The 27,991-nt window shown below is 38.3% G+C and overlaps 9 protein-coding genes, 1 long non-coding RNA gene and 1 other non-coding gene across 20 annotated transcripts; 7 read left to right on the plus strand and 4 right to left on the minus strand.

Annotated features, from left to right (window-relative positions):
- The first annotated feature begins 479 nt into the window (after positions 1 to 479).
- On the plus strand, positions 480 to 2,303 carry LOC106452966 (putative oxidoreductase TDA3). Of its 3 annotated transcripts, none has more exons than XM_022719921.2 (4): positions 480 to 714; positions 745 to 1,160; positions 1,412 to 1,766; positions 1,846 to 2,303. In XM_022719921.2, the coding sequence occupies exons 1-4, from the start codon at positions 615 to 617 to the stop codon at positions 2,214 to 2,216; spliced, it is 1,242 nt and encodes a 413-aa protein (XP_022575642.2). In that variant the 5' UTR covers positions 480 to 614; the 3' UTR covers positions 2,217 to 2,303. The 3 variants fall into 3 exon arrangements, with proteins under 3 accessions (XP_022575642.2, XP_048636027.1, XP_013750624.2); XM_048780070.1 differs by having other exon boundaries at positions 481 to 714; positions 745 to 1,130; XM_013895170.3 differs by having other exon boundaries at positions 581 to 1,130.
- A 271-nt stretch (positions 2,304 to 2,574) lies between these two features.
- LOC106452968 lies at positions 2,575 to 3,701 on the plus strand. Of its 2 annotated transcripts, none has more exons than XM_013895174.3 (4): positions 2,575 to 3,024; positions 3,115 to 3,198; positions 3,258 to 3,365; positions 3,463 to 3,701. In XM_013895174.3, exons 1-4 carry the CDS (start codon positions 2,721 to 2,723, stop codon positions 3,576 to 3,578), a joined length of 612 nt encoding a protein of 203 aa, XP_013750628.2. In that variant the 5' UTR covers positions 2,575 to 2,720; the 3' UTR covers positions 3,579 to 3,701. The 2 variants fall into 2 exon arrangements, with proteins under 2 accessions (XP_013750628.2, XP_013750629.2); XM_013895175.3 differs by having other exon boundaries at positions 2,579 to 3,024; positions 3,267 to 3,365.
- On the minus strand, positions 3,604 to 6,835 carry LOC106452967 (GPI transamidase component PIG-T). Of its 2 annotated transcripts, none has more exons than XM_013895172.3 (5): positions 6,367 to 6,835; positions 4,528 to 5,691; positions 4,289 to 4,432; positions 4,037 to 4,217; positions 3,604 to 3,938 (listed from the first exon to the last, which is right to left on the minus strand). In XM_013895172.3, the coding sequence occupies exons 1-5, from the start codon at positions 6,595 to 6,597 to the stop codon at positions 3,742 to 3,744; spliced, it is 1,917 nt and encodes a 638-aa protein (XP_013750626.1). In that variant the 5' UTR covers positions 6,598 to 6,835; the 3' UTR covers positions 3,604 to 3,741. The 2 variants fall into 2 exon arrangements, with proteins under 2 accessions (XP_013750626.1, XP_013750627.1); XM_013895173.3 differs by having other exon boundaries at positions 3,604 to 3,935; positions 6,367 to 6,834.
- Positions 6,836 to 7,665: 830 nt separating this feature from the next.
- Positions 7,666 to 10,158, plus strand: LOC106452969 (purple acid phosphatase 15). The gene is made up of 5 exons (XM_013895176.3): positions 7,666 to 8,002; positions 8,260 to 8,451; positions 8,545 to 9,287; positions 9,575 to 9,853; positions 9,936 to 10,158. Exons 1-5 carry the CDS (start codon positions 7,729 to 7,731, stop codon positions 10,068 to 10,070), a joined length of 1,623 nt encoding a protein of 540 aa, XP_013750630.2. The 5' UTR covers positions 7,666 to 7,728; the 3' UTR covers positions 10,071 to 10,158.
- LOC106452970 (nucleolin) lies at positions 10,033 to 12,059 on the minus strand. Its single transcript, XM_013895177.3, is given in 4 exon segments — positions 10,033 to 10,816; positions 10,818 to 10,911; positions 10,913 to 10,986; positions 12,024 to 12,059. Coding segments are annotated over 4 exon segments (849 nt in total). The 3' UTR covers positions 10,033 to 10,171.
- TRNAS-UGA lies at positions 11,704 to 11,785 on the plus strand. The gene has a single exon. It is a non-coding gene; the product is annotated as a tRNA-Ser (tRNA).
- Positions 11,852 to 17,546, plus strand: LOC106452971 (protein transport protein Sec24-like At3g07100). 3 transcript variants are annotated; one of them, XM_013895178.3, is made up of 14 exons: positions 11,852 to 12,028; positions 12,121 to 13,326; positions 13,461 to 13,599; positions 14,003 to 14,193; positions 14,421 to 14,528; positions 14,617 to 14,820; positions 14,947 to 15,178; positions 15,334 to 15,483; positions 15,598 to 15,754; positions 15,850 to 15,977; positions 16,056 to 16,378; positions 16,465 to 16,653; positions 16,809 to 17,054; positions 17,149 to 17,546. In XM_013895178.3, the coding sequence occupies exons 2-13, from the start codon at positions 12,370 to 12,372 to the stop codon at positions 17,040 to 17,042; spliced, it is 3,012 nt and encodes a 1,003-aa protein (XP_013750632.2). In that variant the 5' UTR covers positions 11,852 to 12,028; positions 12,121 to 12,369; the 3' UTR covers positions 17,043 to 17,054; positions 17,149 to 17,546. The 3 variants fall into 3 exon arrangements, with proteins under 3 accessions (XP_013750632.2, XP_013750634.2, XP_048636028.1); XM_013895180.3 differs by having other exon boundaries at positions 11,889 to 12,037; XM_048780071.1 differs by having other exon boundaries at positions 11,996 to 12,032.
- A 272-nt stretch (positions 17,547 to 17,818) lies between these two features.
- LOC106452973 (desumoylating isopeptidase 1-like) lies at positions 17,819 to 19,541 on the plus strand. 3 transcript variants are annotated; one of them, XM_013895183.3, is made up of 5 exons: positions 17,819 to 17,982; positions 18,207 to 18,248; positions 18,343 to 18,440; positions 18,661 to 18,977; positions 19,052 to 19,541. In XM_013895183.3, exons 2-5 carry the CDS (start codon positions 18,240 to 18,242, stop codon positions 19,450 to 19,452), a joined length of 825 nt encoding a protein of 274 aa, XP_013750637.2. In that variant the 5' UTR covers positions 17,819 to 17,982; positions 18,207 to 18,239; the 3' UTR covers positions 19,453 to 19,541. The 3 variants fall into 3 exon arrangements, with proteins under 3 accessions (XP_013750637.2, XP_013750636.2, XP_048636029.1); XM_013895182.3 differs by having other exon boundaries at positions 17,825 to 17,982; positions 18,195 to 18,248; XM_048780072.1 differs by having other exon boundaries at positions 17,910 to 17,982; positions 18,144 to 18,248.
- Positions 19,521 to 20,508, minus strand: LOC106452974 (thiamine-repressible mitochondrial transport protein THI74-like). The gene is made up of 2 exons (XM_013895185.3): positions 20,035 to 20,508; positions 19,521 to 19,956 (listed from the first exon to the last, which is right to left on the minus strand). Exons 1-2 carry the CDS (start codon positions 20,168 to 20,170, stop codon positions 19,715 to 19,717), a joined length of 378 nt encoding a protein of 125 aa, XP_013750639.2. The 5' UTR covers positions 20,171 to 20,508; the 3' UTR covers positions 19,521 to 19,714.
- Positions 20,509 to 22,331: 1,823 nt separating this feature from the next.
- Positions 22,332 to 22,824, plus strand: LOC106345630. Its single transcript, XR_001270362.3, has 2 exons — positions 22,332 to 22,486; positions 22,580 to 22,824. It is a non-coding gene; the product is annotated as an uncharacterized LOC106345630 (long non-coding RNA).
- Positions 22,825 to 23,540: 716 nt separating this feature from the next.
- On the minus strand, positions 23,541 to 27,892 carry LOC106345631 (probable serine/threonine-protein kinase PBL26). 2 transcript variants are annotated; one of them, XM_013784805.3, is made up of 6 exons: positions 27,613 to 27,892; positions 27,323 to 27,528; positions 27,036 to 27,229; positions 26,640 to 26,829; positions 26,170 to 26,561; positions 23,541 to 26,029 (listed from the first exon to the last, which is right to left on the minus strand). In XM_013784805.3, exons 2-6 carry the CDS (start codon positions 27,438 to 27,440, stop codon positions 25,598 to 25,600), a joined length of 1,326 nt encoding a protein of 441 aa, XP_013640259.2. In that variant the 5' UTR covers positions 27,441 to 27,528; positions 27,613 to 27,892; the 3' UTR covers positions 23,541 to 25,597. The 2 variants fall into 2 exon arrangements, with proteins under 2 accessions (XP_013640259.2, XP_048636030.1); XM_048780073.1 differs by having other exon boundaries at positions 26,170 to 26,829.
- Between the last annotated feature and the right edge of the window lie 99 nt (positions 27,893 to 27,991).

The raw sequence follows: 27,991 nt of genomic DNA on the forward strand, positions 1-27,991 counted from the left end.
TGAAACTAATAAATAAATATCAGTACAAATCTAAATCAAATAAACTAATAAGGTAATCAATATCTTCTACTCAACTCACTAATAATATGATCACGTAAATCTTCATGACTCTATCACCGGTAGACTCATATGGATCATCACTATATTCTTCTTTTTCTTTATCTTCATCTTTATTTTTTTTTTCTTCATCATTATCACCATAGGAATGATATTCTTCTCTTCTCTACCAACACACAAAATCATTATCGAGAAGTACACCCACATAAGCATATATAATATGAGTTACATATAGCAAGGATGGTCGACTCCTGTTTTCTACCTCTGCTTCTGCATTTCGCTTATATGAACGGTATAATTGTTGATAAACCATGTTTCCTGAAGTTTTAAACCTATGGTGTATAAACATTAACAAACTTTCAAGCAAACAAGTGTGATTAAGAGGATTCCACAAACATTACTGTTAGTTAAAACGGTGGTTACAGTAAAAAAAGACAAAAAAAAAACAAGACTCAGTACAGTCTCCAGCTTAACTTTTCGGCCCAATAATAGCATAGGCCCATTAAGTAGTTTCTCACAGTCGACGTGTGGACTCGGTGACTCATCTACCTCCTCACATGGCGATGATCTCATCCTCATCATTCCCTCCGGCGTTATCCACACGATTGACCCACACACGAACAATCACGATCCGCTCCAACTCATCAAAACCAATGGCGAAGAACCTAACCGACGGCGGAGAAACCTCGAAGCGTGCCGTCGTATGCGGCGGAGGCGTGATCGGCGTCTGCACGGCGTATTTCCTCGCCAAGAAAGGAGTCTCCGTCACCATCGTCGAACAATCCGCCGTAGCGTGCGCCGCTTCGGGTAAAGCCGGAGGCTTCCTCGCTTTCGATTGGTGCGACGGAAGTCCCGTTGGGTCCTTAGCACGCGCGAGCTTCGACCTCCATCGATCCCTCTCCGAGGAGCTAAACGGCGTCGAATCGTATGGGTACAGACCTCTAACGACTCTCAGCGTCACCGTAACGGAATCAAACCCTGTTGTGTCGGGAGCTTTGGTGGGCTTACCGGATTGGGTCAACGGCCCAGTTAAAAGCCCATCTACGATCGGCACTACGCAGACGACAGCGCAGGTGCAGGGCCGGCTCAGTGGGGGACAACCGGTGCGACCGCTCCGGGCTCCGTGTCCCCCATATAATAATAATCAAAGGCCCAATTTTTTTATAAATCTATATTTTTATATATAAAAAATTATAATATAATAAATAAAATTGAAAAAAACTCAAATTTTTTTAATATATATATAGTTTTATTTTCATTACAAATATACATAAACATTATCTGTATATAAATTTTAGAGGGTAATTTTTTTTTTGCCCTGGTACCCTAAAAATGTTGAGCCGGCCTTGCGCAGGTGCATCCTCAGCTCTTCACCAGGAAGGTGTTGTCGACGGCGGTGGAGAAGTACGGCGTCGAGGTTGTGATCGGGAAGCTCGAAGAGGTGAGGGTGGAGCAAGGGCGAGTTGACTCGGTCGTGCTCGAAGGTGGGCGAGTTATGGAGGCTGACTCGGTGGTTCTTGCGATGGGACCGTGGTCCGGTAAGTTTGAGATGTTGTCTTCGGTGTTTAGGGTGTACGGTACGAAAGCTCATAGCATTGTACTTGAACCGAAAGAGCCAAACGCTATAACTCCTCATGCTCTTTTCTTAAGTTATTATCCTTCTAACGGTGGTGGGGCCCTGGACCCTGAAGTGTACCCTCGTCCGACAGGTAATGTTCGGTTTTTTTTTTTTTTTTTTTTTAAATATTAGTGATTGGTTTGGTTTGGTTTGGTTGTTTATTTTGACAGGTGAAGTGTACTTATGTGGAATGTCATCACAAGAAGAAGTACCTGATGATCCAGATCAGGTGACTAGCAATCCCGAGTCCATAGAGGTTCTGAAAAGAGTAGCTAAAACAGTTTCGAGTTATCTAAACGAAGAAAACGCTCAAGTGAAGGCAGAGCAAGCTTGTTTCTTGCCTAGCACCGAAGATGGTGTCCCTGTGATCGGTGAGATTCCGGGTATCAAAGGTTGTTATGTAGCCACAGGACATAGTTGCTGGGGGATTCTGAATGGTCCAGCTACTGGATCTGCATTAGCTGAGCTGATTGTAGACGGTGTGGCCACTAGTGTTGATCTTAGCCGGTTTAGTCCTTCCCGGTTTAGCAAGCGAAGATGAATTGAAAGGGTGTAGTAAACTTTTTATCCTTAATACTTTCTGTAAACGTTTAATCTTTAATATAAAATGCTGGAGTAGGGAATATCACTGGCTTGCTTCTCGTAATATTCAAGTTAAAAATATCATGGAATATTAGTGAAATAGTTTCAAGCTTAAAGAAAAGGAAGAAGTGGTAAAGTGGCCCATGATGTAAATCTCTCCCTTAAAAAGAGTTTATAAACCTAGTCAGTCATCTATAATTCCCCTGAACTTAGTTAAAATCAGAATCTAAGACCAAGTAATTTGGGCCAAATAAAAGCCCATTAAAATGAATGCTGAAGGCCCATTTGAACGAGAACCAAACTACCCAAAAGCTGCAAAGAATCGCTATCTGAGAGAAAAGGTCAGTGGAAGGTCTTAGAAGGACGACCAAAAAGGTCTGAGAAGAGTCTACAAAGGTACCGTTAACAGTAGCATATACGAGAAAGTTCAAGAATTCGTTGGAGCCCTGTAAGCAGAGTGGTGATGATGGGAGACGAGGGTTGGAGAAAGATTAGACTTTTATGCCCTTCTGTATCGAAAGTTATCGACTGGGTTGCTTGGAACGATCAGAAACTTGATTTTAAGTCTATAGCTGCAGCGTTTGGGCTCGAGCCGTCGACGGTGAAGCTCAATGGTCACTTCATAAGCAGAGATAGTGATTTAGTCGCTTCTTGTGTGACGTGGAAGTCTTTGCTAGCTTTCTTCTCAGCTAAAGGCTTGTCTACTGGTAAAGACGGAGGTGGTGCTCTTCTTGTCGACGGCAAGCTCTCTAGAGTCGGTACCAAAAGTGAGTTTCTTTAAAGTTTAACAAATCTTGAATTCAAAATATTTTCTAATTAGTTATATTTTCTGATGATACTTGTGGTTGATTTCACAGGAGCATACTCTGGTTCTCAGGAGGACATAACCATCAACAATCTTGGTCTAAACAGAAACAAGAAGTTGAAAGATAAGTGTTCAGGTACGGGGAACATTGTGGTTTTGATATATCTACTTTTGAGTTTTAATCTGACTTTTCAGTATCAGCAGGTGATGAACCTCTGCTCTCTGGAAGCAACAAGAGAAAACTCTTGTCTGAAGATATGCAATCACTCAAGAAACTAAAACTCAATAAGGGTGATAGCTCAGGTATAAGCTCAGTATTTTCTCTTCTTTGAGATGTATTAAGACAACACTATGGTCTCTTCTTTGATGTTCCTATGGGGGGTGTTTATGTATGTTGCAGGAAGACAAAGTGAAATCGGAAAAACGCCATTAAAATGCAGTTTCACTAGTGATGGGCTCAAGAGGACAAGAGAAGATGATATGATTGCTTCCGCATCTTGTAAGAAGATAAGATAGAGAAGTACTATGTAGAAACAGAGCATGCTGTAATAGTTTTGTTCTTGTGTATTGGCTAAAAGCTAAATGCAAAATTTAAACTCTTAAAGTGCAAATCTTAATGGTCCAAAACACTCTTGTCGATACACATTGTACAACTAGTCTCTCTTGAAAAGTGTTGAGCCTACTTATCCGTGGAAAAATATTGCCATGTTGCAGCAACTCCTGCAACCAAAATGATCTTGAAGAGAAGTTTACTAGACAAAACCGAAGATTGAGCTGCTGCAGTCGACTCTGATGATGGTGATTCGGCTGGTCTCCCTCTGATCTTGGCTGTGAATCTTGATAACAACTGCTTAAGCCCACCTGTTTTCTTTCCTGCTAGAGAAAACAGAACAATCATAAACTTGACGTTAGAATCCAGATCAGAGCTTTAAAATGATAGTGAAAACCTGGCCCTATAGCATCTGATGACTAACCTTTGCTTTTGAGAAACCTTTCTTCTTCACCTATTCGTCTACGGAGAGCATTGAGCAATGACCCGAAGTACAAAGCGAAAACAGTGCACGTGATAGTGATGACGTTGTAAGGCATGCTAAAATCAGGGGTTGTCAAAGGTACGAGCAATACTTCTGTGTAAGAGCGCACTAATGACTTGTCCTGCAACAATCCAAAGGATAAAAGTAAGTCATTACAGTTGAACTAGGTGACAGGAGCATACATTTTTTTACCTTAAATTTTGATAACAAGGGCAATGTGCTTAGTTCTTCTTTGAAATCCAAACTTGCATGATGATCAGGAAAGCTTATCAAAGCCGATGGAATGTCGAATCCTTGGTTAGCATCAGGAGGATATTCATCTATATGTAGAAAACCCTATTGACCAAATTTTTCAGAAAAAAATAGAATACAAATCATTTTCCTGACACTCAGATCAATCTATTTGATGATAAAAGATAACAGAAGATCACCTTATCATACTCTATGGATATGGCTGCAGATTTCACTTCACATGGTAGTTCCAGCATCATCTCCATCATGCCAGATGACATCTTATCCGTAGATGGTGAGACATTGATCTTCTTTAAGACCTCACCGCTTGTATTCTGTTGTTGGTCCACAAAGATTTGTAGAGTGTGATAATAAACCTTAACATACCACGGGAAAATCTGGAAAACGTTAGCTCTTATTGTACATCGGCCGCCATTAGTGAGATCTCTGCCGGATAACTTATCCTGCGATTCTGTGGCTTTTAACAAGATGGCTATTGCACCCCTTTCGTTCCCGCTTCCCATCAAGAACCGAGAAGCGTGTAATGGAGCTTGTTGGCATGACCATTTTGAAGGAAGCTTCCAAGTAAGACCAAGATCAAACGGCTCACTGTCACTGGATTTGTCAATATTGAAGATATAAAGAAAGCTGCTGTTTTCTCGGAGAATCCTATCTGGCTGTGTGGACAATTCAAATTCTTCATTCTTCCAGAGTGCTTGATGCGCAAGACCCTCCATTTGAAGATATACATTACTTGACTTTGCAAGAACACATTTTCCGACAACTTTTCTCCCAAAGAGTGAACTAAGTGACCAACTTGGCTGTAGATCTTTCCCATCATAAACAGTGTCAGGCTGAAGAACAACAGTAAGACTCTGCTCAAGCAACATCCCAGAACCCAACCCCTCTTCACCAGAATCAACCATAGATAAATGCAATCTCTGAGAATGATAAAACCCTCTATAAACAGACGGCCTATTCATCAACGCAGAGATCCCATCCTTGTCTCTACACGGAAGCAGCTTCAGCCACGGCGTCAAATTCTCAGTACAAACAGCTTCACGCGGCAGCGAACCATACCTCAGCTTGTCTGCGCTTCTCCCGAACCCCCACGTAGGAGCAGCATACGAAGTCGAAGATTCGAGAAAGTTGATGGAAGCACAGAAAAGCCCTGAGAGCGCGTGTGTTAAGTTCTTCCAAGAAGTATCAACCTGAGAGTGAGGAACATCAAACACAGCCCAAAGCTCAACACCAACAGGCTTCGCGTTCATACTTGATAATGAATCAAATCCTCCCCAGTGTTCATGGTTCCAACGTCCTTGAGTGAAAGATAGCTCCATCTCCTTGACTCGAAACTTCTGAACCTGTTCATGTTTCAGAGATTACGGAAACCTCTTAAATAATGGAGAAAATGAATATTGTTTCAAATGGCATAGCAATCATATGTTACTCAAGAAGCTGTCATATACTCTGAAATCAAGATCATAAAAGCTCAGGGCCGGTCCTGAGTAAAAGCCTAGTAAAACATTCGCCTCGCCTCACCTTCGAATTTTAAAGAGTTGATTGGCTGCGAAATTTTTTATTATGATTTATCTTAATAATTAAAAAAAATGAAACATTATGATTTATCTTAATAATCTCAGTTACAGACACCTCTTAATAATTAAAAAAAAATGAACATTGTTTCAAATGGAATAGCCATCATAGGTTACTCCAGAAGCTATCATATACTCTGAAATCAAGATAAAAAAAGCTCAGGGCCGGTCCTGAGTAAAGCCTAATGAAACATTAGCCTCACCTCAACCTCAAGTGTTGATTGGCTTCCAAATTTTTAATTAAGATTAATCTTAAAATTGTTTAGGGCCTCACGGAAGATCCAAAAGATCAGATTCCTTCTAGCTGCAAAAGATCAAGGAAGATTCTGATCTAATCGCATCCTAGCTAAAACCTATGCTTCACAGTGCAAACTAATACGAACAATCTCTTCCCCTAATGTCTAAGCTCATTGCAATCGTATGGGGAAAGAGGTTATTATTTACCAGCTGAGAAATAGCTTTGGGGAAGAGATGGTGGTGGCGGCCATGGGAGTTCGACGGAGGAGCTCGATTCTCGAAATGGAAATGAGCTAGAACTTTCCGATCGGGGAGAGGCTTCAACAGCAGCGACTCGCTGAACTCTTCTTCGACTTCGTTCGATCCGAAGGCGATGGCGAGCAGAAACGATTGCAGAATTAACAAAGGGATCCACCAGGTGAGAACGGTTCTAGCCATAATCGGATCCGGAGACGGTTACCGTCGATCGAGCATTTACAGAGTGGATCGCTGAGCTCCGGCGAGGAGAAACGCGTTTTGAGGGGTAAACGCTGGAATAGACGCGATTAAAGAGCGTTTGCGGATAAAGTCGAAATCGTGGATTGAAAAACGAATGAGACCCGAAGACGTGAGAGCAGATTGGTTTACTTTACTCGGAACATTTTTAATTCAGCGCGTCTGTACAGATTTAGTTATTTTACAAACTTAAGCTATATAAATGGAAAGAAAAAAAATGTAAAGAGATTCTATCAAACCGCCATGATTAGAGCAACACACAATTTTTTTACTATGTGGCCATTCTAGAGCTATACATGAATATATATCAAGTCAAATGAACTATGCTTTTACTACTACCGTGTGTGAACGTTATAAACAATGTTGTGTTTTGAAAAACCGGACCGGTCTGACCGTGACCTGTTGTAAAAAGTTGAGTCCGGTTCGATTTAAAACTTGGATTTAAGATAAAATCGATTAAAAATCGGTAAAATTGATAATTCGGATCAATTTTAAAATTAGGTTCTAAATATCAGCATATAATTAATGTGTTTTAATTATTAGAATTTAAATTTCATAATGAACGTTTGACTATTATTATTTAATTATTTTTTTTAGTTGATTCAATTTTCTTAAGAAATAATGTAAAAACATATTGAAGTATCCACAAAAATACAAAGCAGAAAGGCACAAAACATTATGGTTAGATTTCTCCACCACATAAGTTCGGAATATACTTATAATTTATGATAAACAAATGTCACTCTGTAACATTATATAATATATAGTTAAATCTCCTTGAAACTGCACATATAACACATCGGAAATTTCATTTTTTTTTTAATATTCTTTATTTCAGTGTTGGAAAAGAATTTTTGGTCTCGTGATCAAAGTTGCGAGTTATATGACTTTAAGAGTGACGAATTTTTTGGTCTCATGATCAAATTTTTGGTTAGATTTGCTTAGCGGTAATGACTATTTAATCTGATACTTTAGATATTTTAATCTCTTCCCAAAATATCCCAACGCCAACATTAATAACAAAGCAGCCCACACTACTAACTGAAAAGCTCCGCCACAACCCTGTGGAAAACGATGACGTTTCATGACTATTCTATAACTTTCCTCAGACTCTCACTTCTTTGCTTTCTTTCGCCGGCAGCCTCCTCCGCCGATTATATCCCGTCAACGTTAGACGGACCGTTCGTACCGGTGACGGTTCCGTTAGACACATCTCTCCGAGGAAAGGCAATCGATTTGGCTGACACCGATCCTCGTGTCCGCCGCCACGTCACCGGCTTCGAGCCGGAGCAGATTTCTCTGTCTCTTTCCTCCGATTACGACTCCATATGGGTCTCTTGGATCACAGGTACCACTTCTCCACCACCCTTTACGTGATTTGTATAATAACTCTCTGCAAGTTAGTTTCTTTTTTATTATTTCGTCATAAAGAACAGAGTTATGTAATAAATGCTAAAAGGACGAATCTTATTACCAACTCTTTTTCAGACATAGAACTCTTTTTCAGTTACTTCTATCTGATCACAGCTGACAATGAACTTAAAGTTATAGATTCTCATAAGTACAAATTTATATTAATAACGAATATATTGCTCTGTTTGAAAGGTGAGTTCCAAATCGGAAAGAACGTGAAGCCATTAGATCCGACAAGTATCGACAGTATTGTCCAGTTCGGTACTTTGAGACACTCACTGAGTCACGAAGCCAAAGGAACATCACTTGTTTATAGTCAACTTTACCCTTTTGACGGTCTCTTAAACTATACTTCTGGAATCATACACCATGTTCGCATTACAGGTTCTTAAATCTAACTATATTATTATAAAAACAATTAAAAACAAAAAAATGTAATCGTTAATGGATTCTTGATAACTGGTTGTTTTAACGCAGGGCTGAAACCAAGTACTGTCTATTACTACCGATGCGGCGATCCTTCACGACACGCTATGAGTAAGATACACCATTTCAGGACAATGCCTGTTTCTAGCCCCTCGAGTTACCCTAGCCGAATAGCAGTTGTGGGTGATCTTGGTCTCACTTACAACACAACAGATACAGTTAGCCATTTGCTTCAGAACTCTCCGGATCTTGTTTTACTGATCGGCGACGTGAGCTACGCGAACTTGTACCTAACGAACGGGACTAGCTCAGATTGTTACTCTTGCTCTTTCTCGGATACGCCTATACACGAGACGTATCAGCCGCGTTGGGACTATTGGGGTAGATTTATGGAGACACTGACTTCGAAAGTCCCTTTGATGGTGGTCGAAGGAAACCACGAGATCGAGTTGCAAGCCGAGAACAAGACGTTCGAAGCTTATAAGTCAAGATTTGCTTTTCCATTTAAAGAAAGCGGCTCTTCTTCTAAGCTTTATTATTCTTTTAACGCCGGTGGGATCCACTTTGTAATGCTCGGTGCCTACATCGCCTTTGAGAAGCCAGGCGAGCAATACGAGTGGCTAAAGAAGGATCTGGCTAAGTTTGATAGATCGGTGACTCCGTGGTTGGTGGTTTCTTGGCATCCGCCTTGGTATAGCACTTACACGGCGCATTACAGAGAGGCTGAGTGTATGAAAGAAGCTATGGAGGAGTTGCTTTACTCTTACGGTACCGACATTGTCTTCAACGGACATGTAAGACCCACCCGACCACACACAAAACTGTCTTCTTTTTTTTTCTTTTCTTTTAAATAAATATATATATTAATTTCAACCCGAAAACTGGAATTTTAGATCCGGTTACAAGCTCGAAGTCAATGTATTACATAACCAGTTTCGCCCACCCATTAAACCTGGCACATTCCACCATTAAACCTGGCACGTTCCACTAGTCTGATTTTAAAATTCCTAGAAATCGGTTACTGTTCTCAGCCTTCGAGATGAATTGTCCTTTTTTTTATTGACTAAACATTTGTTTTCAGGTCCATGCTTATGAACGGACGAACAGAGTTTACAACTACGAACTAGACCCATGCGGTCCAGTTTACATAGTGGTAGGTGATGGAGGAAACCGCGAAAAGATGGCGATCGAGCACGCCGATGAACCCGGTAAATGCCCTGACCCATTAACCACGCCGGATCCAGCCATGGGTGGGGAGTTTTGCGGTTGGAACTTCACCACGACTGGTAAGTTCTGTTGGGATCAGCAGCCTGAGTATAGTGCATTGAGAGAAAGCAGCTTCGGCCATGGAATATTAGAGGTAATAACAGTTTTAACTAACTCCGAATAAACGCGCCAAAACCACGTTGAGAGTTTTAAATTAGATTTAATTTATTACGCAGGTGAAGAACGAGACATGGGCACTATGGACATGGTATAGGAACCAAGACTCGAGTAGTAAAGTTGGAGATCAGATTTATATTGTGAGAGAACCTGATCGATGTCATGGTTACAACCGTCTTGTTGACCATTGTTAAGCTCAATGTTTGGTCTTTTTGTCTACACTGTTGAATGTAACATGTCTGAACGTTATCCAAGAAAATAATAAAAAAAGTTTCAAAATTTCAAAGATATGTTTCTAGAAGATTTCGAGGAACTCGAGGACGAAGCTGATGCAAACAGGACAATGACCTTTCTGAGCCATAAGCTCTTTAGAGCAGAGCTTACAAAACGTGTGACCGCACGGTGCAAAGGTCGCGCCTTTGATGTATACATGACAAACGCAGCAACTCAGCTCTCCTTCTCCTTCTTCTTCTTCCTCGTCTTCATCTTCTTCGTCTTCTTCTTCTTCGTCCATGGCGTATCTTGCTCCCGTCAACCCCATTTGCCGATCCGTCTCTTCCAACAGATCCATCAGCGACATCGTCTGCTTCGGCGCGGATGATTTCTCCTCTGCTTCTTCTTCTGAATCATCATCATTTTCGTCGTCTTCCTCGTCTGCTTCTGCAGCTTCCTGCGCCGCGACGGCTTCTCTCGCAGACATCTGCCTTTCGTCCTCGAACTTAACCACCGGATGACGGAGGATCCTATCGTCTTCGCCGTCACCGTGATCTCTGACGGAATCGTGGCGTGAGAACTGCGGCTTGAAGCTCCTCGACGGGGGTCCGTCTCCAGGGATGCTTACGTCGGGGAGATCGTCCGGGTTTTTACTCGACCCGACCCGCATTGAAGATCCGCGCGTGAACATCCCGCGTCCTGAAGAGCCAGGTGGATCCGACATTGGGGATTGCGTAGAATAAACAGACGGAGTTTGAACGGAACGCTGCTCCGAGGTGTTTGGGATTGGGGATAAGGATATCCGAGGCGAGGATATGCAGACGAGGTCCAAGCAGAACCGGTTCGTTCAATAACAACGGTCGATAAAGGAGAATACAGGTTAGCTCTTTCTACAAACTATAATGGAAATGTACCTCTTGCATCGAATTAGAGAGTGTTGAATAACGTTTTAGCTATGGATTGCTTAGACTGAAAATTCTAAAATTTTGATCATTTGTTAGTTTTTGTGTTTCTTTTGGTAATTTGTTTATCTTTTCTTTTAAATTTTCTATTAACTTTTTTCGTTTTTTTGTTCTTGCCTCCTTAATTTGGAAGAAATTTTTGTGGCTATAAGTGTTTTTAAAATGCAGAACCAGGGGTATGGAGGAACGAGTCTTAAGGTGGAAGAAAATGATCTAAATTAAGGATGGTTCCACAATTTTGTGACAAGAGCTATCCACTTTCCTTATTTATTGATGATCAATCTTTTTTTATTACAAGGCTGACAAATTACCAGGTTAGTGAATTTTTGCATGAAGAGACAAAATGTACATGGATCTACTGAAATGCTTTTTCTATGAGACTTCCAACCTTTCATCATGAAAATTTAACTAACAAAAAAATTAACTAATGTTAGCCTTTTATAAAGGAGTCTTGGCCATTTTACATTAAATTTATCTAATCATGGTTCTGACGTGATAAAAGATAATATTCATGCTTTATCACCAACAAATTGACAGTGGTTTGTTTTCCTATCAAGTGAGTAATCTACGAATGAATAGGTAGTAGTGACAAAGTTTTGTTTTCTTGAGATATATTTGTAATAGTATATTTGCAATTACGAAAATCAAAAGAGTCAATATGTCCGAGTGGTTAAGGAGACAGACTTGAAATCTGTTGGGCTTCGCCCGCGCAGGTTCGAACCCTGCTGTTGACGATATTTTTGAAATTTGTTTTTTATTCAATACAAACCATAGTTGTAAACGACAAAACTAGCCTAATCTTTTTGCAATGGTAAGCCCAATTCTTGGCCCATTATCAAGACCACATCGTCTCCTTCGCCGCGCAATGTTACGTGTCAAATCTTCTTAGAGGTCACGATCTGAATCCGATCGCTGCTGTAGAATCAGTTTCGTGCTCCGCAGATTCTCGAGCTTCCTCTCTCTCTCTCTCACTTGAGGTAGGTTAGGTAGTCTTCGCTCTGTAACCATTTATCAAAATTGATCTCAGTTTAGAATTCTTTAAGCTCATATTCAACGGTGATTGATCCAGATCTTCCCGAGCTCCAGAAGAAGGGATCGGAGAGAAAGAGAGTTTCTTTATACGTTTCTCGATCTGAATCATAGTAAAAGATCTCTTCTTGCAGAAAGAGACGAAAGGTCTTTGCAGAAGTTGCCAGTTTTGAATTTGAAGTTAAACTACCGATTCTAGATGAGGTCTAGGTAGAATCTAGGATTGTAATTGATCTGCTCCCTTTGCTTTGAGTGTTTGCCTATACCTTCATCCAACAGTTAAGCAATAATGAATACGGAGAATCGGAATTTTCCAGCTAGGCCTCCTCCTCCTCCGTTCTCCTCCTCTCCTTTCGCATCTGCTCCGCCGCCAGGTGTTGTTCCACCTCAATCCGGTGGACCAGAGGCGGTTGGCTTTAGACCACCTGCAAGGCCTTTCACACCTTCTGGTCCTCCTATGGCTCCACCAGCGGGTGTGATGAGGCCTGGCCAACCTCCTTTGGTTTCTCAGCTTCCAGGGAGTAGACCTCCACCGCCATCGTTTCCTTCAACAGCTTATGGTCCTCCCGGTGGTGGTGGTTCTTTTCAGCGGTTTCCAACCCCTCCTCCTAGTGGTGTACCACCACCACCTCAAACTCTTGCAGGTCACTTATCGCCTCCAATGTCTTTTCGCCCACAGCAACCAATGGCTCCTGTTACAATGGGACCTCCTCCACAGAGTATGACTTCTGGAATACCTGGAGGGTTTGCTTCTCCCTCTGGTCCTGGTTTTCAACAGTCCATGCCTGGTGGTCCACAGCCATCTTATCCTGGTTATCCCAGTAATCAGGTCTTACGGGGTCCCCCAAAGCCGTTCCAGTCTCCATCTCAGGGTCCTCCGTCTGCAGTCTCATCGTATCCTCCTCAGACAGGAGGTTTTGCTCAGCACCCAGGACAGCAGAACATGCATCCAAGCTATGCTCCTCCTCCTACCAGTAACGTTCAAGGCTTGGTTGAAGATTTCAATTCGCTGTCCCTTTCAAATATTCCGGGGTCGCTTGAGCCAGGACTTGATCATACCTCGTTCCCAAGGCCGTTGGATGGTGACGTGGAGCCGAGTTCGTTTGCTGAAGCGTACCCTATGAATTGCCATTCTAGATATCTGCGGCTGACAACTAATGCGATACCAAATTCACAGTCTCTGGCGTCGAGGTGGCATTTGCCTCTAGGAGCTGTTGTTTGTCCACTTGCTGAGGCTCCTGAAGGGGTTAGTATTTGCCAAACTAATAATCAAGTCTTTTAAATTCTTTCATGTTTTGATAATCTGGAACTCTTCACGTGCTATATATGAGCATATAACTTTTCCCTTATTTTGAAAATTGTCGTTTTATCTTTGTTCAGGAGGAAGTGCCACTAATTGATTTTGGTTCAAGTGGCATCATCCGCTGCAGAAGATGCCGTACCTATGTGAATCCTTATGTTACTTTCACAGATTCTGGAAGAAAGTGGCGGTGTAATATTTGTTCTATGCTTAATGATGGTAATTTTTCCGAATCTCCAGGATTAGTTTTGTTAACCAATGTGATATAGAACGTTTGTTGTTGATTGAATATGCCTTGTCTAATGGTCGTGCAGTTTCTTTCTCTCTGATTTTTCTTAATCGTTAGTTTTTCCCAGTTGTCTTTGTCTAATCTGTCCTAGTAGAATTATCGTAAATGGATTTGGTGAAAGCTACAAGGAACTGTTTTTGGTGTTATGTATGTTTTTTTCTATTGTTGTGGAATGTCATCCCTGTCAATATAACTGTACATCTGATATGAACTTCTCCCAGTCACTGGAATGTCCTTTCCATAAACTATTTGAGAGATGGCTTTACGTCAGTACATGCAGGCATATGTTTATAAGATGAATATTCATGGTTATGGGTCTAATGTTTTGTTCAGTGCCTGGTGAATACTTCTCACATTTGGATGCTACTGGCCGAAGAATGGACTTGGATCAAAGGCTTGAGCTGACAAAGGGCAGTGTTGAAATTATTGCTCCAACAGAATACATGGTTCGGCCTCCGATGCCACCAATTTACTTCTTCCTCATTGATGTATCATTTTCTGCTACTAAAAGTGGGATGCTTGAGGTAAGCATGTTGGATTTTAATATTCCACCTTGTAATTTGTTGTGCAATAATATTGTTCTTCCTTAGTTAGTAAGAACCAATCCATGTCTGCTTTTATCTGAATACACTACGTATGGATGGATCTTGACTAGATTAGACATGCTGTCCCCTGTAGAGACATGCTGTCCCCTGTAGAGGCATGCTGTGAAACTTTGATCTTATGCTGACCCTTTTTTCTCCTTTGGCAGGTTGCTACTCAAACGATTAAGTCTTGTTTGGATAACCTGCCTGGTTATCCCAGAACTCAAATTGGATTTATTACTTACGACAGCACTTTACATTTTTACAACATGAAGGTAACATAATTGTAAATTCAGTGGATTTTTTTGTTCTGAAATACTTTAGCCTTAATCGCGTATTTTTTTTTGGACCTGGGTAATGCAGTCATCTTTGAGTCAGCCGCAAATGATGGTCGTTTCTGATTTAGATGATATATTTGTCCCATTACCGGATGATCTCCTTGTCAATCTGTCTGAGTCTAGAAATGTAGTGGAAGCCTTTTTGGACAGTCTGCCTCTGATGTTTCAAAATAATGTCAATGTGGAATCGGCTTTTGGTCCAGCCCTCAAAGCGGCGTACATGGTTATGGTTAGTTACTGTGCTGCCATGTCAAATGAAAATCAAATAATTCATTTGATGTGAGAGTCCTATATGGAAGCTCATCTGGAATTTGTATCAGTTTGTAGTTGACTCTGTTTTCTCTTTCTATTTCAGAACCAACTTGGTGGCAAGTTGCTAATTTTCCAGAACTCGTTACCTTCTCTTGGTGTTGGGCGGTTAAAGTTGCGCGGAGATGATCCTCGTGTCTATGGAACTGACAAAGAATATACTTTAAGAGTAGCTGAAGACACCTTCTATAAGCAAATGGCTGCCGATTGTACCAAGTTCCAGATAGGAATTAATGTTTATGCGTTCAGTGATAAGTACACTGATATTGCCTCCTTAGGTATGTGAACGTTACAGTTATTACTGGTTTTTTCTTTCAAAGGTGTGGAGTCAATATGTAACTGATGGTGCCGTCCTTCCCCCACGTTAAGTATTGCTGTTTTAAGTGCGGAGGCTTTATTAGTTTTATGTAGTAAAATGCATTGGTTTGTGTAGGGACACTGGCAAAATACACCGGAGGACAGGTGTACTACTATCCAGGCTTCCAATCGTCTATTCATGGAGATAAGTTAAGACACGAACTTGCTAGAGACCTTACAAGGGAAACTGCGTGGGAATCCGTTATGCGAATAAGATGTGGAAAAGGTTTAACAGTTTATGATACCGTAACAATATTCATTTGTGTTACTTGTTATGTCACTTAAGATTTGCTATCTTCGTTAGTATGCTACATCTGATCTTACATATTTTGGCATGCAGGAATTCGTTTCTCGTCCTACCATGGGAACTTCATGCTAAGGTCTACAGACCTGCTTGCTCTACCAGCTGTTGACTGTGACAAAGCATATGCAATGCAGCTAACTCTGGAAGAGACATTGCTTACAACCCAGACGGTCTATTTCCAAGTCGCTTTACTGTATCCTTGAATAGTTGATATTTAAATCATACTTAGTTTGAATTTTAGCTGGTACAACACATCATTTGGTTTTAGTAATCCTTGACAAAACTAAGATACACTGCTTCTTGCGGAGAGAGGCGTATAAGGGTACACACAGCTGTTGCACCAGTGGTTACAGATCTTGGAGAGATGTATAGACAAGCAGACACCGGTTCCATTGTCTCTGTATATTCTAGATTAGGTACGATACATTTCAATTTTTCCCAGTAGCATCATATGTTACTTTGGATTCTATTTCATGGCCGTTTTAATTCTGCAGCAATTGAGAAAACTTTATCCTCAAAATTGGATGATGCACGGAATGTCATACAGCAAAAGATTGTTAAAGCTCTCAGAGAGTATCGTAATCTTAACGCGGTGCAGCATCGGTTGGGGTCTAGATTAATATACCCAGAGTCTCTGAAGTTCTTGCCACTGTACGGATTGGCAATTGGTAAGTCCACTCCTCTTCAAGGTGGACCTGCTGATGCTTCACTTGATGAGCGCTGTGCGGCGGGCTTCACCATGATGGCTCTGCCTGTCAAAAAGCTACTGAAGCTGTTATATCCCAGTTTATTCCGTGTTGATGAGTGGCTCTTAAAGGTTTGTGCATCTCTATCTCAATGTACATTATCAAACATCTCTTTTCCGAAAATTCGTATATCATTTTATGATTCGCATGTTTGCAGCCATTAGCAGACCTTGATGACCTTAAGGACGTAGTAAGGAGATTGCCTCTAGCTGCAGAGAGTTTGGATTCTAGAGGCCTTTACATATATGATGATGGTTTTCGATTGGTTTTGTGGTTTGGCCGAATGCTTTCACCTGACATTGCTAAAAATCTTCTTGGAGCTGACTTTGCAGCAGAGCTCTCAAGGGTATACTCTTTTAATCTAACATGCATCCTTGCATATAATGAACTTATGAACGGACATGACATGCAATTTTTTTTTATCTACATGCTTTTTTTTGAAGTATCTGCCATCTGGTAACATCACAGTATGTGTGTCTTTCTTATTGGTGGGACTTTTAGGTTACACTGCAAGAGCAAGAGAATGGGATGTCGAAGAAGCTAATGAGGCTGATAAAGAAAGTGAGGGAGAATGATCCGTCATATCATCCCATGTGTTTCCTAGTGAGGCAAGGAGAACAACCACGAGAAGGCTTCCTTCTCCTCCGACATCTCATTGAAGACCAGATGGGCGGTTCGACTAGCTATGTTGATTGGGTTCTGCAACTTCACCGCCAAATCCAACAAAATGCGTAATAGTTCACAATGGTAAGAAACCTTTTTCCATTCCATGTTATAGCAAATACATAATGCGTAGTGTCCCAATGTCACATGTTCAGCGCTTCTTTTTTCTTTTTGTCAGACAACTTGGGTGACAAAATACGCCTCTCTGGACCATTAAAGAACTCATGAGCTCAACATCTTCTTCTTAAGCAGTTTATTGAGCTCAACAGGCAGAAGTTTCAGGATCATTGCGGTCTCTGCTTCTTGGGCATAATGTGTTGTTTTGGAAAATTACAGAAGCATACTTCCCTTTGAATTTTCTTCATTTGTTTTTTATAGAACTTTTCTCAAGTGCTGGCTTTGATTCGCCTTATAACCAGAATGTTTGTCATAAAGATTAGACATTTTTTTTGTTTTTTCTTCTGTGGCCATATTTTTTCGCTTTTCAAAATTTCTTGTGCGTCTGTACCAGATTTGTTTTGGGAGTTAACAGTCTGTCTTAATCATGGATATTAACAATAGTATTGTCTTGATGAAGATGCCTACATATAAATAACAAACTATACAATGGGACTCAATTAGCAAAAATGAAATGGTGTTGATATGAATACGAGTGAAACAATCTGTTATCCTTGTATATGTTTGAGAAAAAGACCATTGATAATGAATTTAACAGTTAAAAAAAAAGACCATTGACTTTTTATTGAAACGTTTTATTTCAAGTATACTGGTCGGTTCGAACCGGCCCGTTTGGTTACGAGAAGAAACGTGTCAATATATTAGTGGGTCGTACTTTCTAGAACGGAATAGAAAAAGTCCGCGTCGCTTATACGACGCCGTGTTGGAATATCGGTCGCTTGCTTTTATAAAACAAACGTCTCTGTTATCGTCTCACAGATTTAAAGCATATCGAATTGTATTCCGAGCTTGCTGGAGGAAGAGAAGAGCATCGATTTTCCATTCATTCGTTATCGTATGTTAATTTCTCTCTCCTTCTTTGATCACAAATTTATTTTACCAATTACATGTGGTTTCTCGATTTGTACTTTTCTAGATTTGGATTTATCTATTTGTGGGGTACTCCTTTTTATAGTTGTTTCTGGATTTGATATTCGGAAAATTCTTGTATGTTAGATCTGTTCGATTGAAAACCTTGTGAAGGAGTATTGATTTCGAGATTTCTAGTTTTCGTTTCAGGTAGTTAACTTCTTTTGAGCTTTGTATTCGAGAATGGCTGAGGTATGAATGATTCTCTTTTTGTTTTCATCGTTAATTGCTTGTTGATTCGTTATTAGTTTTGATTGAATTGGTGAAATATATAATAACATGGCAGGAAGCGCATAAGGTCACGTTGAATGTGTATGACCTAAGCAGAGGCTTGGCTCGCCAGCTCTCTGCTTCATTTTTGGGAAAGGTTATCGAAGGTGTCTGGTGAGTTATCTCTCTGTCTTAAACCTTTAAGCTCCATAGTGTTTGCCTTTAACTTGGGTTAAGGTCTACACTTACTTTTTATAGTCAGTTGCAGCACAGGGTGTGAGTTTGGCATGTTTTTTTTTGTTTGTATGCGCTCACGATTAATGAACAGTTGATTGCGTTAACGTTTTTGCTTGAGCTGGTATAGTAACATTTGAGTTATGTGTCCCTTTCGCAGGCACACGGGGATAGTTGTGTATGGGAATGAGTATTTTTTCGGAGGAGGAATCCAGCATTTGCCAGCTGGAACCACTCCATATGGAGCACCGCTGCGAACAGTAGAGCTGGGTGAGACACACGTTCCTAAAGACGTGTTCGAGATGTACTTGGAGGAGATCAGTCCTCGTTACACTGCTGAATCCTACAATCTGCTTGCTCACAACTGCAACAACTTTAGCAACGAGGTCGCTCAGTTTCTGGTTGGTAAAGGGATCCCAGACTACATCCTTCAGCTTCCGAACGAGGTCATGAACAGCCCCATGGGTGGTCTTATAAGTAAGTAGCTTATACCTTGCAATCTGTTTTGCTTTTAGCTCGTATCTGATCTAATTTCAACTTCTCCTTTGCAGTGCCTATGATACAAAACCTTGAGACGACTCTAAGAGCCGGCGCTGTTCCTAACGCTCCCCAGTTTAGGCCTCAGACACAACCTCTTGGAGCTTTTAGCAAGGATGAAGGTCCAAAACTACCCACCACCAAACCTGAGAAAGCGTCCAAGTCTGAGGAGAAGTCTGAGGATGTCAAAACCTCAGCTCCAACTGAGAAAGCGTCACCGGTTGCTCAAGCTTCTTCTAGTAAAGAGAAGGTGAAGGAGGATCCTCTGGGCGATGCTAGGAGCAAGATTCAGGAAGAGATCACCCGTGAGTTTGCAGCTCTCATGGCGGAAGGCACACTAAGAGCAAGTGAAGCAGCCGCCATGGCGACAAAAAGAGTGATGCAAAAGTATGGACATCTCAATGTATCTGCTTAGAGTAATAAAACAGATTAAACCATTTACTTTGCTATTGTATTGAGACCGAGTCAAATAATCTTGAACGATTTTTATTACTGTTTTTTCAATTATATTCGTATATATCAACCCTCAACGATTTACAGATTAGAAAAAATCAGAAAATAAAAGAGAGCAAAAAGATATAAGCATCATGGCAGTTAGGACGCTAGGGTCTCTGGAGAATCTACTCCTATGCTATCCGACACAATCTGAGGAGGATCTGTGAACGATGTTCTAGGTTCTAACTCAATAGATGTCTCTTTGGATCTGTGTAACATCTCTGCAGGAATATGATGCCTGCAAAGCCAACCATAACAGCTACAGCACCAATGAAGTCGGTGAAGCTTGGTTTGTTCCCTGATAAGCTGTCTACAATAGCTGCCAATGGAACCTGAATGGTCAGCCCCGCCGAAGCCACTGTGGTCGTTGTCAAAAGCACAGCCTTTGCGCATAGGTAGTCACTGAGTACATTATCTAACAAACCTGAAAACGCCAAAACACACATCATTCAAAAAAACATCCCAACATCAAATCCAAAGATTAACTTGATCTTATATATACCTTTGCCAACCACCAGACCAAGCTGTTTCAAGGTCAGTGCATTGAACCGCTCTCTCTTTGTGAAGTTGAGTATTACAGCAGCAGGTAGGAAGATAAAGAAGTTAAAGAGACCTAGAAACCCAAGAAGCTGAGCCATACTAAACCAGCCGCTTTTTTCATCATCATCATCAGGAAGCTTTTTGCGTATAAGAGTGATGTAGACAGGGTAAAACACCGCCGAGATCAGAGAAAGAACATCTCCAAGAAGAGTGTTCTTATCCGTTGCAGTTGAGTTCGATTCCGAGTCTCCCAGTCTCACAAAACTCTCTGTCGAGAAGAACAAGACTCTTTGTTGGGAAACGGCTCAAGATTTCACCGACAGAGAGTTTTGTTCTTCTCGAAGTTCTTCATCACGTCACCGGAAATCTCGTCTGTACTTGCTGGAATCGCTTTCTTTCTCAGATAAGGGTTCTAATTTTGGGGATTTCGAGTATCTGAGCTATAATGGAAAAGAAGATTGGTAAAATACTAACAACAAACGTTATTGACTTAACGACTACTTATTTGGGTATCAATTTGCCGACTCAACAAATAGTTGGGAAATAAAAGTATGCGAGCAATAGTTCGATATTTAAATTGCCGATTTTAAATAGTTCAAGAATTAATTGTTTATTTCCCCTTGAATCACCTTACAATTTGAGCTTTCTTCTCAGGTCTCAGAGGTGTGCCTACAGTGTATTTAAAAGGCATTCGCCTTAGATCCCCGAATAATATTATGTTTTTTAGGGTCCCAAAATTTAAAATAATTTTTAGTTTAGTTGCTTAAATTTATTTCTAAAAGAAACTTTCCACGAGAATCGAATAACTCAATTTCTAAATCCATATATTTTTTTCTTATAGGACATAACATAGCATATTTACGTAATAAACTTATTCTTGTAAGTGTTAAACTTATGTATTTCGCGAAGGTGATATATTGTATTAGAAATTGTTTTTTTTATAATTGTATATAAATTTTTTTTAAAAACTTGCTTTAGGCCCCTAAAACCCTTCGCACGACACTGTCAGGTCTAACTTGAGATTTTTATTAGCCCAATCAGATTTAAGGCCTTTTAGGTCTGAGGAGATTGAGGTAACTCATGTTTCAAGTTTTTTTTATTTTTATTTTTAAATCAAGGTATTTTGGATACGAAAATTCTACTAATCCAGGAAGCCAGAAGACAAACCATGTAAAATACTCCATGTTCCACATGTGCGCAGTTTCTTTGAGTAATAGGTTTTGAATCCGAAGTACTTACCATCTTTTTAAGTTCCTCGTACCACCTCATCACAATCATATGAGTTTTCTTGTTGTTTATGTTTCTCTCTAAGTACCAATTTATCAAGTTTTCATTAGAGATTGTCGAGGAGTCTCTTTCGTCACACACCAGAACTGTCTTTTCGATAATGTTGTGGCTCGTTAAAATGTAGCTCTAACGAATGACTTATCAATTTTTAATAAACAAAGGAACCATTTGACACATTTACCAACAGAGCTTATGATAAAGATATAGAGACACTTCATATCCCTAGTGTTTCTTGCCTTTGTACATACATTTGGAATCTGGCTTCGGAGTTCAGAAAATGACTTATGGAAATAGATAATTGGGTTGCATAGAGATATATAAGGAGAATTTTAGCCTAATATACATAGTGGAGACCCAAATTAACTAACTACACACTATGTGGCATTAATAGCCCATGGGATATACATCTTGTTTTGCTTGGACGAATATACCCCTCCGTCATGATGAAAAAAAAAAACATGTTTGTACTCTGCCGCGGCAGGTCGCGAGAAAAGCGTGTCAGTTCAGTAGAGTATGTTCGAGATCGTAGATTGCCAAGTGGCTCACTTCTGCTTCACTTATTGTCTCTGGTTTTTGAGTGGAAAAGGTGGACGCTATCTACAAGATGATATTGGTAAAATAAAATCTTTCAATTATTTTTTTTTAAAAAGATCTTTCAATTAATTTTTTTAGAGAAGATCTTTCAAGGGTTCTCATCTTTCAATTAATTTTCTTGGATTACATTCAAAATAATATAAGAAAGAAGATATTTCATTTAATTTTTTTAGAAGATTTTTAAAAAAAGAACTTTTGTTTAAAGCATCTCCAATAGAATTCTATATTGTTTTGAATATAATCCAAGAAAATTAATTGAAAGATCTTCTTTCTTATATTATTTTTAATATAATCTAAGAAAATTAATTGAAAGATCTTCTTTAAGAAAATTAATTGAAAGATTTTAGTTTTAAAAAGTCCTCTTATAAATGTTTATGTCAATATAAATATGCATCAGTATAAAGTAGAATAGAAGAGTCAAACAATTTAGAAACCATCCTACAAAATGGTTCTCTCCAAACATTTATTAATCGCATTTAGTTTCGCTATTTTCTTCTTGATATCAAATGTTCACTGCATTGATACTATTCCGGGTACTAGAATACTACTTTGACATTTAATTTTGGTTGTACTAATATATTGATCGCTTAATTTTAATATTATATTATTTATTATTATTTGAACAGGTATTGGCATAAAAATGTCGAAAATATGCTACGATACGGTTTCATGTGCAGGTGACGGAGCTCAATGCAGAACGTTTTGTACAGGTTTTAAGGCAACAGGGGTTTGTATTTCTGAAGCTTGTTGTTGTATATTTAGAAACAAAATATTAAAATAATATCGTTAGATAATATATATGTTAATAAAAGTAAAAGAATGTAACTAATAATAAATAAACGATATTATGAAAAAAAATGATATTATGAAATTGAAGCTACTTAGATTAACCTCAAAAAAAATATTGGTCAAAGTGTACTAAAAATTTAAAAGGTAATATGCCATACATGATATCTCTATCTCTATAATATTATTTAAGAAATCATTTTCCTATGTCGCGCTTACGTTAATTCTCACGATGGCTGATTACGATGATACTCCTAATGAATCAAATAAATCTAATTATCATTACCAAATATTTTATTTATTTAGGTTCATTTTTCTTTTTTTTTGTTAAATAACCTATATAATAAATAAAAATTATAAAATTTATAAAAGAAAACATCTTTTATATCATGTAATTCATAATAAGAAAACTTCACAAAATAATATTGATGTTAAAGTAGAAAATTAATATTCCCTTTTAAACAATAATCTTTAACAATAAAATATATATTTTAAAAGTATTAAGCATTTTTTAATATCAATACGTTTTCAAATTATTACAAAATAATTTAATTTAATTTTTATTTTTCATTCAGGTTCCCTTTTATATTTTTAAATAACATATATGATAAAGAACACATTTATAAATTTTAAAACGAAATATATATATATATATATATATATATTGTGATTTCATAAAAAAAAAGTTTTGAAAAATAACCTTGATGTTAAAGTAAGAAAATAATCTTCCATTGTAAAATTTACCGTTTATGTTTTTATGCAACTTTATACCTATAATCATTTTATTTTTATTTTTTTATTTTTGCAAATTAAAATATACCAGATTACTAAAAAATCAAAAATATATTAACATATCTAAAATGAAGAACAAAACTAATACAATGAATACAATTAATACGATTTGGTTGAATTAGTTTAGAAATAATTATACTTTAATTTAACGGAATATATGTAATTCATAATACCCACAAAATGAATAACTAGACCAATCCAAAAGTTTTTATACAAAGTCAAACATTGAATAAAAATAATATATACATATATTTATAGTAATACTTTTATACGAATAAATTATAAAAAATTGAACATATTACTAAATTATGAAATTTTCAAATAATTTTATAAATATACTAATCAACTATTACAATTCAGTATTTTGTATAACTTATATATATGCATAAGATTTCAAAACAACATATATTAAATTATAATTAGTCTTGCTAAAATATATTTACAAATGTAAGACAAGAATCAAACCACATGAAAATAACAAAATTAATCAAAATTTTAATTTGTAGAACAAAAAATATTGAATCAAAAAATTAAATGTTATCTAATATATCCAAAATTATACAAACAGTAACCAAAGAGTTGAGATATTATATGTCTAATTAAATAACATAATTTTATTTAAAATAAACCATTCATATTGATTACAATATAAATAACCGAATGATTAAAAATTAAAAACAAAATATCATAAATTTTTATAATGTATTTAATTTATTAATATTTATACCCGTGCATGCGGGAAAATCACCTAGTAGAACTGTAAAACAAGTAGGTTTCTGGTCATATGATCGTAACGGTAAACTTCGATAACTATTTCTATTTGTACATTTAGCATTTTATCTTGTATGAATTTGATAACTTTTAACGAACAAGCAACAATTATGTTATTTCATAACTGGTTGTTGAAATAATTGTGTATTATTTATTAAAGGAGTTAATAAAAAAAAATTAATAATGGTTTTGTTCATAATCTTGCAGTTGAACTCCATTTAGTTGTTTTCATATCAATTTTATGTATTTCGTCTTTAGTTATTATTCTAAAGTATTATATTAATTAAATAAACACATATTATTAGTAGAAATAAACATTCAAATATTTCATTTTTAATATTAGGTTTAAATGTTAAAATTATTTTATAACAAAAGAAAATTCGTTTACTATAGAAAATTTGGAAAGATTAAATATCACAAAAGATAAAATGTATTTATGCGAAGTTTTGCTGCCGATTGATGCCAAGTACTAATGATCTTGTTACATCAGTCACTTACCATATTCAATCAATCATTAAACAAAAACAGAATATTTTTACAATTATGAATCTGAGAACGCAGAAATTCGTAACAGTGCCTGTTGTTGAAGCTTGAGAAATTTGAACCATTTCCATGAACCATCAGATTTATTACTGACTTGAGAGCAGTTTTCCGGATCCATACAACCCAAAGTGAACCCAAGTTTGTAAGCAACCTCCGGTTAGGATCAAGGGGAATACCCTGGACAAATCTATCATACATTTGATACCAAGTCATTTCTCCCTGCCTTTGGTTTACATCTATCTTCTTATGCAACACTCACTCTTGTCCTCTTATATATTAAATGAGAAGTCGTTTAAATGATTTTTGTTTAGAGCATCTCCTATAATCTTCTATATTTTTCTCTATATTCTACTTTAAAATAGAATAACTATATCACAGAATCGGATTTGCTCTAAAATAGAATAACTATATTATAGAGTCGGATTTGCTCTAATGATTTACTCTGTAACATACCAAAACAACCAAATCAAGAAAACAAAAAGATGTAAAAATGATCATTCCCTCATGATCTGACAAATTTGAAACACCTCGACCCAGCTTCCTATGACGCGGTCTATCAACGTGCAGCCAAGAGTATAATCCACGAAATTTGCAGTCTCGAGCTATAAAAACCCAGCTGCAATATATAAATTCAAACAAAACAGAACATACTTCTATCACTATTCTCTGAAACTTCAAAAACAAAAAGCCAAACAAAAAAAAAGAAAGAAACAACCAAATCAAGAAGACAAAAAGATGTAAAAAATTTATAATCAAGAAGCACTTGGGTTCCTGGAATGTGCTGCACTTGGGTTCCGGGACTGTGCAGCACTTGGATTTAGGGACTGTGCTGCACTTGGGTTCCGAGAATGCGCCCTTGAAGCTACTCCCCACTCCATTGCCTCCGCCACGGCTCTCTCCCGTTCCTCAGCCGCCGCAGGATCCTCACGGGATGTTTCACCCGGCGGCTGAGGAGGGGAAACGTCGTCGTATCGTGGAACAGAGATAGAGCCATCAGGAGCAGTTCCCAAGAAACCGAGAGCGGTCACAACGTCGCTCATGAGTGGCCGTACCGTTGCCTCTTCCTGTAAACACATTGCAGCGACAGCCACTGCCTGGTTAAGTGCTTTCTCCGGGAACACTCCTTCAAGACTTGGATCCGCTAACTCCGGGAATCTACTCGGTTCTTTGAACACCGGTTGTGCCTAAAACACACAACAAGAACTTTGATGTTAAGCAAGACCGGTTAACATTTAATTAAAAGATTATTAAAAAATCATAATAAACCTATGTCTATGTATATAACTTCTAATAAATTTTAGGGTAAAAAAGAAGAGAAACTCACCCAAGTCACTAGGTTCTGTTCATCTTTGGGTCTGGTCGTATCAATAACTCTTCGTCCAGTTATCAGTTCCAACAACACAACTCCGAAGCTGTAAACATCTGATTTAATGGTTAACTGACCGGTTCTCTGATACTCTGGAGCACAGTACCCGTAAGTTCCCATAACTCTTGAAGACACATGTTGTTTGTCTCCGACAGGACCTAGCTTCGCTAGCCCAAAATCTGATAACTTGGCGTTGAAGTCACTGTCCAAAAGGATATTAGCTGCCTTGAGATCTCTATAGATCACCGGAGGATCTGCCTTGTCATGCAAGTATTCAAGACCCATCGCGGCTCCTAGCGCGATTCTGATCCTTGTGTCCCAATCCAACGGTACTTGGTCAGGTGTTAGGTCTGTAACCATTTCAATAAAATATTGGAAACTAATCAAATAAAATATACCGATCTTTAGGTTTTGTAGTTTTTTTTTACCGAGGAGATGATCTTCGAGTGAACCACGAGACATGTACTCGTAGACAAGAAGTCTCTGATCTCCATCAGCACAATAACCAATAAGATTCACGAGATGCTTGTGATGCAAGAGACTTAACATCAACACTTCTACGATGAACTCTTTGTTTCCTTGTAGACCATTTCTATCTAATTGCTTCACTGCCACAATCTAAATCCAAAAACAACCATTAGAAAATTCTTGAGTCACTTGTTGTATCAATTCATGTAACAAGATTCAACAAATAATAACTTATTCAGGTTTCAATTAAATTGATTAATACAATAAGTATATATGAACGTTTTAGGAAAACATAACTAGTTAAAACCATCAAGAAATTAAGCTCGAGAAACTTCTTTAAACTAGTTAGTACTAACCTTGCCACATTTTTCGAGTTTGCCCTTGTAAACCCTACCAAAGCCACCTTCACCGATCAAACATTCTTGTCTGAAATTCTTGGTGGCAGTAGCTAGCTCCCTGAAGGTGAATGTCTGAGCAGCAATGTTGTTGGTCATTTCTTTTTCTGCATCATTGTTCTTGTTCTGCTCATTTCCAGTCTTGTCTGGAATCTCTGCAAGGACCAAACATCGAGACTTATAAAAACCCTAATATATAAACATTGAAATATTTGAAAATTTTGTATAGATTTTTTTGCTGAGCTTACCAGGGTGTGTTTTGTTGTTGTCTCTACCGGTCAACTCGCCATTTCTCCGGCGGCTGTTATCTGAATCTTTGGGAGTTTTTTTCTTTTCATGGAAATAAAAGCATGAAAAGCAATTCATCTTCTCTAACTCCCTTACGATGAACCCTTTCTCAAGCAACCTTTGAACTCTCTTTCTTCTTTTCTTCTTGTTAAAGATCAATAAATGCCTGCATTGACAAAAAAAAAAGAATTATATATTCAGATAAATATATAATAATAATCTAGAAATTAATTGTGGAAAGCAAATTAACCTTGGAATCCTTCCTAAACAATGGTTGCTTCTTTCCCAAGAAACCCCCGTTAGGGTTTTCCCTTTATCTTCACCTTAATATGTTTTTTTTATCGTCAAGATATCACAAAACCCAGGTCAAGGAAAACAAAATCAACACCAAAACCTTCGGGATCCGAAGCGCTGAAGAGACTCCTTGAAAATTGGATTTTTCAGGTTTAGGTTTCTGAATTTCTCTTAATATAGACAAACTAAACTATTTGTTTAATTAATGTAATAAATGGGGTCCATATCTCGTTGCTCTCATGTTTGTGTGCCTCACATTCCTCTAAAGAAGACGAAGAATGACATGGAGACCATGAAGTGAATAATGCAATAAAAAGGTAGGATGTAATGTTGAT

This window comes from Brassica napus, chromosome A5, assembly GCF_020379485.1.
Source record: "Brassica napus cultivar Da-Ae chromosome A5, Da-Ae, whole genome shotgun sequence".
Lineage (NCBI taxonomy): Eukaryota > Viridiplantae > Streptophyta > Magnoliopsida > Brassicales > Brassicaceae > Brassica > Brassica napus.

Excerpts from the sequence above, each read along its gene's own strand:
- LOC106452966 (XM_022719921.2), top strand. The coding sequence starts at position 615 with ATGGCGATGATCTCATCCTCATCATTCCCTCCGGCGTTATCCACACGA. Across the intron at positions 715-744 it reads CAACTCATCAAAACCAATGG|CGAAGCGTGCCGTCGTATGC; the intron begins CGAAGAACCTAA and ends GCGGAGAAACCT. Across the intron at positions 1,161-1,411 it reads GGCTCAGTGGGGGACAACCG|GTGCATCCTCAGCTCTTCAC; the intron begins GTGCGACCGCTC and ends GGCCTTGCGCAG.
- LOC106452968 (XM_013895174.3), top strand. The coding sequence starts at position 2,721 with ATGATGGGAGACGAGGGTTGGAGAAAGATTAGACTTTTATGCCCTTCT. Across the intron at positions 3,025-3,114 it reads CTCTAGAGTCGGTACCAAAA|GAGCATACTCTGGTTCTCAG; the intron begins GTGAGTTTCTTT and ends TTGATTTCACAG. Across the intron at positions 3,199-3,257 it reads GTTGAAAGATAAGTGTTCAG|TATCAGCAGGTGATGAACCT; the intron begins GTACGGGGAACA and ends CTGACTTTTCAG.
- LOC106452967 (XM_013895172.3), bottom strand. The coding sequence starts at position 6,597 with ATGGCTAGAACCGTTCTCACCTGGTGGATCCCTTTGTTAATTCTGCAA. Across the intron at positions 5,692-6,366 it reads CCAAAGCTATTTCTCAGCTG|GTTCAGAAGTTTCGAGTCAA; the intron begins GTAAATAATAAC and ends AAACATGAACAG. Across the intron at positions 4,218-4,288 it reads CCTTGTTATCAAAATTTAAG|GACAAGTCATTAGTGCGCTC; the intron begins GTAAAAAAATGT and ends GGATTGTTGCAG.
- LOC106452969 (XM_013895176.3), top strand. The coding sequence starts at position 7,729 with ATGACGTTTCATGACTATTCTATAACTTTCCTCAGACTCTCACTTCTT. Across the intron at positions 9,288-9,574 it reads ACATTGTCTTCAACGGACAT|GTCCATGCTTATGAACGGAC; the intron begins GTAAGACCCACC and ends ATTTGTTTTCAG. Across the intron at positions 9,854-9,935 it reads TCGGCCATGGAATATTAGAG|GTGAAGAACGAGACATGGGC; the intron begins GTAATAACAGTT and ends TTTATTACGCAG.
- LOC106452971 (XM_013895178.3), top strand. The coding sequence starts at position 12,370 with ATGAATACGGAGAATCGGAATTTTCCAGCTAGGCCTCCTCCTCCTCCG. Across the intron at positions 13,327-13,460 it reads TTGCTGAGGCTCCTGAAGGG|GAGGAAGTGCCACTAATTGA; the intron begins GTTAGTATTTGC and ends ATCTTTGTTCAG. Across the intron at positions 15,978-16,055 it reads CTCTGTATATTCTAGATTAG|CAATTGAGAAAACTTTATCC; the intron begins GTACGATACATT and ends TTAATTCTGCAG.
- LOC106452973 (XM_013895183.3), top strand. Across the intron at positions 18,441-18,660 it reads AAGGTTATCGAAGGTGTCTG|GCACACGGGGATAGTTGTGT; the intron begins GTGAGTTATCTC and ends TCCCTTTCGCAG. Across the intron at positions 18,978-19,051 it reads CCCCATGGGTGGTCTTATAA|TGCCTATGATACAAAACCTT; the intron begins GTAAGTAGCTTA and ends TCTCCTTTGCAG.
- LOC106452974 (XM_013895185.3), bottom strand. The coding sequence starts at position 20,170 with ATGGCTCAGCTTCTTGGGTTTCTAGGTCTCTTTAACTTCTTTATCTTC. Across the intron at positions 19,957-20,034 it reads TGGTCTGGTGGTTGGCAAAG|GTTTGTTAGATAATGTACTC; the intron begins GTATATATAAGA and ends TGGCGTTTTCAG.
- LOC106345631 (XM_048780073.1), bottom strand. The coding sequence starts at position 27,440 with ATGAATTGCTTTTCATGCTTTTATTTCCATGAAAAGAAAAAAACTCCC. Across the intron at positions 27,230-27,322 it reads CAACAACAAAACACACCCTG|AGATTCCAGACAAGACTGGA; the intron begins GTAAGCTCAGCA and ends TGGTCCTTGCAG. Across the intron at positions 26,830-27,035 it reads AACTCGAAAAATGTGGCAAG|ATTGTGGCAGTGAAGCAATT; the intron begins GTTAGTACTAAC and ends TTTTGGATTTAG.